Here is a 6,000-nt window from a genome sequence, read left to right on the forward strand (position 1 = left end):
TCTAAGATATGAAATTGAATTTGATAATTCCTGAGATCCTTTCTGACACTAGCGTTCTACACTAGTGTATTCCTCTCACAGTTTTAGAGTTAAATATCTGCTTTTGTTCCTTTTTTTATGTTCTTTTTACATAAGATAATTCATCACTATGCAGTAACGAGATGAAGCATCTAAACTCAGAGACAGGTGTTTCTCTATCTGCCTCCTGCTATTTTTTCTATTCGAGAGCCAGGTTCTCCGAATAAAGGAGTGAAGCCAATAAGGCTCATTTTTCTCTGTATCAAATTAGCTGTTGCTCAGCAAGTAGAAATTAAATATCAGCTATAAGAAGCTAACAAGTACTTGCTAGAAAAGAATTTATGTCGGTGTCTTCAGCAACCTGCTTTAGTCAACAGAGCTATCCAGGACAGATCTCCTGAAAATACTGTGTTACTGACCACGTAGTAAGTTGGATGCTCTTTTTGTACTCATCTAATTCAATTTCAGAGTATATTTAAACTTTGATTTTTCTTAAAATTTTTCTAAATACTGTAAAAAATTCTCTTTGCAACAAGAAGAAATGAAGTGTATAAATGTATGAGTATTATATTATGAAACTATACATCAAAGAAGAATTTTTGAACTGTTCAAGAGAGAGAAAATGGCTAATATAATGGTCCTTTTTGCTCATTCCTTTCATAGATTAGAAGAATGCGTATCTCAGAAGCCAGTAATATCTCTGGGTCTGTGAGTGAGTTCATCCTCCTGGGCTTCCCCTGCCGCAGGGAGATCCAGATCCTGCTCTCTGTCATCTTCTCTCTCATCTACCTTCTGACCCTCCTGGGGAACACATCCATTATCTGTGCTGTGCGGTCAAGCAGGAAACTCCACACACCCGTGTACATCCTGCTGGACAATTTCTCCTTCCCAGAGATCTGCTATGTCAGTTCTGATGTGCCCAAAATGTTGGCCAACATCATCTCGCAGACCAAGAGCATCTCCTACACTGGCTGCCTGCTCCAGTTCTACTTCTTCTTCTCCATGTGTGCTGCTGAGGGCTGCTTTCTGTCTGCAATGTCCTTTGATTGGTTCCTTGCCATCTGTCGACCTCTGCATTACCCCACCATCGTGACTCACCATCTCTGTGCCCAATTAGTGGTTTTCTGCTGGGCAGGTGGCTTTCTATCCATACCGATGCCTGCAGTTCTTATGACCGAGGTACCCTTATGTGGCCCTAACATCATTGATGATTTTTTCTGTGACCTGGTGCCACTGCTGGCACTGTCCTGTGCCCCAATTCCCAAAACTACTCTAACTTGTGCTACTCTAAGCTCTCTTATCATCTTCATCACCTTCCTCTACATCCTGGGATCCTATACTTTAGTTTTGCGAGCTGTACTTCGGGTCCCAGCTGTCTCAGGCAGGAACAAAGCGTTTTCTACATGTGCCTCCAATTTCTTGGTGGTTTCTCTGTTCCATGGCTCAGTCATGGTGATGCATGTGAGTCCAGGCTCCAGGAGCCATCCTGGGACACAGAAATTTGTGACCTTGTTTTACTGCATGGCAGCCCCATTCTTTAATCCTCTGATCTACAGTCTGTGGAACAAAGATATGAAAGATGCACTAAAGAAAGTCCTGGGAGCACCACCAAAAGAAGTTCCTAAAAATATAGAGAAATGATATAAATTTTTCTCTCAGGGATGCAGACTTTCATTTTAAAAAAATCTATTTTCTGGGCTTGTCTAAGTGTTTGATTTCTTACTCTCATAAAAGTGTGACTCATTACATGCAAAGAACCCAAATCCTATCTCAATAGCAAATAATCATAATCCTAAAGGTCCATTGTAGGAATGTTCTGTATAGTTTCCATTCACCAATGGATGCTTTCTCTGTTCTGGAGATTTTTTGAAGTCCTAAAGCTAATGTAATCAAGTTTGTATGTACAAACCTGAGACTCATGCTTCCAACTTCTATCTTGGCTTTTATCATAATACTATTTTATGTGTTTCAAACGTATCAACCATTTTTTCCTTTTCAATTACAGGTTTTTCCATAATGAGATATAGCATCTAGTCACTGTACTACAAAAGTTTAATAGCTTTATTTATAAGATCAAAGACCTAACGCCTGTCACTAAAACAATAACGTGTTTTCATTTGTGTTTTCCTTACTACCAAGCATCAGTAAGGAGTCCATAGTGTGCAGCAAATGAAAACAGAAAATGATATGGTTCCTTCTTAAGGGAAATTCTCAGTCCAGCTTTGAAGAGGATACATTGAAGGGCATGCACACATTCACAGGTGCCAAATCATTAAGTATTCCTTACCCAAACCTTCGGTTTTGCACCGGGAACAGACTCTGCCAACCAAATATAAGCTATTTAGAGGCAGTCAGACCTCATCATCTTCCTGTACTCTGAAATGATCAAATCTTAAACTATGGCACAAAATTCCTTTTCTGGGGCAAGGAACGGTTTGTGAAGTTGCCATCTATATGTTGAAGAGAAAGCTAATGATTTGACTGACAACATGCAATCTAGACCAGACCTCAATTCCAATTGTCCACATAAAACTAGATGTATTAAAGTCCTCTTCCAAGTTATTCTGACTTTGGGGATATTTCCTGTAGCAGAAATGTTAAGTGATGAAGCTTTCTGGACCACTGTAAAACTAGAGGAGAACTGAAGGCCACCTCTAATCTTGAAGGGTTAGTTTCTCCTTGCCTGCTGCAGATTACTGGGACTGCTCCTGTCTGAGGTAACTCTGCTCTGATGTAATTATAACAAGGTTCTTACTTGCATTAAACAGAAGTTGACTCTGGCAGATTAGGCATGATAAAGGAAAACATTTATTGATGGGATATCAGGAACCTCAAAGAATCAATGAAAGCTGAAGAACCAGAGTTGAGTCTCAGATTTAAAGATCAATGTGCAAACCACCCTACAGAACTGCTCTGATGAAAAATCACTATCATTACAGTCACACTGCTGGCAAGGGCCACCAGATGCCACAGTTTTAACCACTGTCAATTCTGTGTTAGGAATTTGTCTTTCCTGCAATAATTGTGCTACGTGCTTAATTGCTGTTTTTTATGCCAATATTTCACCATTGCTGTCCCACCTTCACCCTCCTTCTGCTTCTTATATCACTAGCCCCTACATCAAAGTCTGGTGTAGCTATGTCTGCTTGGTGGAACCAAGAGTATATCCCTATGCCATAGCTGCAAGAGAGGCCGGGAGAACTAATACCTGGTAATAAAAACGCCAATTATGCGAAGATGAGCCCCTAGCCTGATAGTAATGTGATTCTCCCAACCATAACAAGGGATTGACATACTATGCAGCCAAAACAAACCAAAAAATGCTGACTAAAATGATCCATTCATTTTGACTCCCCAGTAGTATTCTTGGGCTATGTTCATTCTAGAAGCTACAGAGGATAGAACTTAGTTAAATGATCTACCCATTAATAACAGAGAAGTAGAAGCAGGATGAGAAATGAGAATAATCTGCTATAGGGGTAGTTGAGGGTATGTCTCTCTCATGATAAGTACTGTAAGAACATATTATGATGCCTATTAGTTATTGCTGCACTATCTGGGGCTCTAAGAGACAGAAGTTCACCTAAAGGGAAGGAAATCATCCATCATCTGGAGAAGTCTCCATTAGCTGCAGTGAAATTTAATGCTGCCCACTCTCCTTTCTTAGAACTGAAGAAGACTGGATAAATAAGATTCATCACTTACTCTTTCACTTAGAGCAAAAAATTTTTAGTCTGGGAGTCAATGGACCACAATTACAATGTAACTAAGATCCTCATTTATATATAGGTTTTCATGGTGTCTGAAAAAGATATTCACACATAAAATTAAACTTTTAAAATTAACTATTTTGGGTTTTGGCCTAAGTGTTGTATACATTGAGTTTTCAATAACCAGGGCCTGTGTATCTATACTCGGATGAATTATATTCCATTTTCTATATATATATTTTTTACTTACACAGGTAACATATTTTAAAATGAACAAATTTTCATTGTAAAAGACAAAATAGTACGGGGCTGGCCAAGTGGTTAAGTTCCCGTGCTCCGCTGCAGGCAGCCCAGTGTTTCGTTGGTTCGGGTCCTTGGCGCGGACATTGCACTGCTCATCAAACCACACCGAGGCAGCATCCCACGTGCCACAACTAGAAAGGCCCAAAACAAAGAATACACAACTATGTACTGGGGGGCTTTGGGGAATAAAAAGGAAAAAAATTTAAAAAATCTCTAAAAAAAAAAAAGACAAAATGGTACAAACTAGCAAAAGTCCTCACACTTCCACACTTCTATCCACCTACTTGTCTCCTCAGCAATGTTTTCAGTTTGGTAAGTATACTTCTGGACGTTTTTGTGTGCATTTATATATAAAAATATAAATTCTTGGTTTTGAATGAGGATACAAATTAGATTATGCTTAAGTATTGCTCTACAACTGTCTATCCCACCTACCCACTGTTCTCACCTAAACAATAATGTCTGAGAGGGGAATTTCATCCAGGTTCTGCAGGGACTTCTGTCAGTCTGGAACAAATTAGGACTATGAAGCTGAAGATACGATTCTTCAGGGAAGACTCTTTACCAGGAGGTGGTGCATGGATGTGTGAGAGCACTACTCCCGTGACATAGTGAACTCAGTGGGTTCTTTTGCCACCAACACCAGGATTCACATCAAAAAAACCTGTGCAATAAGAGGATACTTTTAGGCAAAGAAACTTTATTCTGAAAAATAAAGACAATTCAATTATTTGTTTAGCCTCAACATTTTCTGAGCTCTATATTTACTCCTCAGACTTCTTTATCTATACCAGTACTAACCTACAATAGCCATGACCCACATGTGGCAATTGATCACTTGAAATGTGACTAGTCCTAATTGAGAAGTGCTATAAGTATAAAATTACTTATCAATTTTGAAGTCTTCATATAATAAAAGAATATAAATATCTCATTAATGTTTACATTGTTTATATGCTGAAATGATACTATTTTGGATAAATTGGGTCAAATAAAATATATTATTAAAGTTCATTTCATCTATTTCTTTTTACCTTTATTAAAGTAGTTACTAGAAAATTTAAAATTATATATGTGTTTCATATTTGTGGCTATGTTATATCTCTATTGACAGCACTCATTTAGACTGATCTAAAAGAATCTAATAGCTTTAAATGCCATTAATATGTTGATAATTCTCAGGTTTTTATCTCTACTCCCAACTTCATCTCATACATGCAGACTTGCATATACAATTGCCTACTGGAATCTCCACTTGGATGTTTATTCATCCATTTCTAAGTGTGCACACATTTATATATAACTGAGACAGAAGTTTCTTAGAACAATATTATCCTTATCACAAATTATGCTTTACTATTCTATTCTATTCCATTCTATTCCATTCTTTTTCTAAAGACACGTCTCATAAAGCCCCAAGATGAATGGCTGGCTGGATGATGTCATTTCCTTTTGGCAGGCTGACAATATCTGTGGTCTCTGTGATCCAACTGACTCTTTTCTAATTACCAGAATGGAAGAGATTATTTATATATTCCTTGGGGGAAGACGGTTAAATTAGTTAGAGATGCCCTTTGGAAGACAGTATTCACAGAAACCAGGAATGAAACAGTTTGTTCTCTTTAGCCTTTTCTCTTCCAAATTGTTCTCCTCATCCTTGAACTCATAGGTATCCTTATATAGTCAAATGCTATTTGCTCAGTATTATTCAGATCATCATTAGAATAGCTCATTTTTATTCAAATTTAGTTGTACCAATTGTTTACAAAACATCATTGTAATCAGTTAATTATAAGTGGTTAATCAACAAATAGATCTCAGTCCTATTTGCCTCTAGTCAGATTTATAAATGTGATAGCTTCTTGAAAGTTTGTATGTTTTTCTTCTTCAACTTTTTCGTCAAAGGTCAATGTTATCAGTTGCTTAAGTTTCATTACATCTAAGGTAATTAGAGAAACTTGCCAGAGCC

General features: G+C 37.7%; 1 protein-coding gene across 1 annotated transcript; it reads left to right on the plus strand.

Moving 5' to 3' along the window:
- Positions 1 to 690: 690 nt before the first annotated feature.
- On the plus strand, positions 691 to 1,659 carry LOC106833334 (olfactory receptor 11H6-like). The gene has a single exon (XM_014844533.3). It carries the CDS (start codon positions 691 to 693, stop codon positions 1,657 to 1,659), a length of 969 nt encoding a protein of 322 aa, XP_014700019.1.
- The last annotated feature ends 4,341 nt before the right edge of the window (positions 1,660 to 6,000 follow it).

The sequence above is a fragment of the Equus asinus genome, chromosome 2 (assembly GCF_041296235.1).
Source record: "Equus asinus isolate D_3611 breed Donkey chromosome 2, EquAss-T2T_v2, whole genome shotgun sequence".
Taxonomy (NCBI): domain Eukaryota; kingdom Metazoa; phylum Chordata; class Mammalia; order Perissodactyla; family Equidae; genus Equus; species Equus asinus.

Coding starts and splice junctions, on each gene's coding strand:
- LOC106833334 (XM_014844533.3), top strand. CDS start 691: ATGCGTATCTCAGAAGCCAGTAATATCTCTGGGTCTGTGAGTGAGTTC.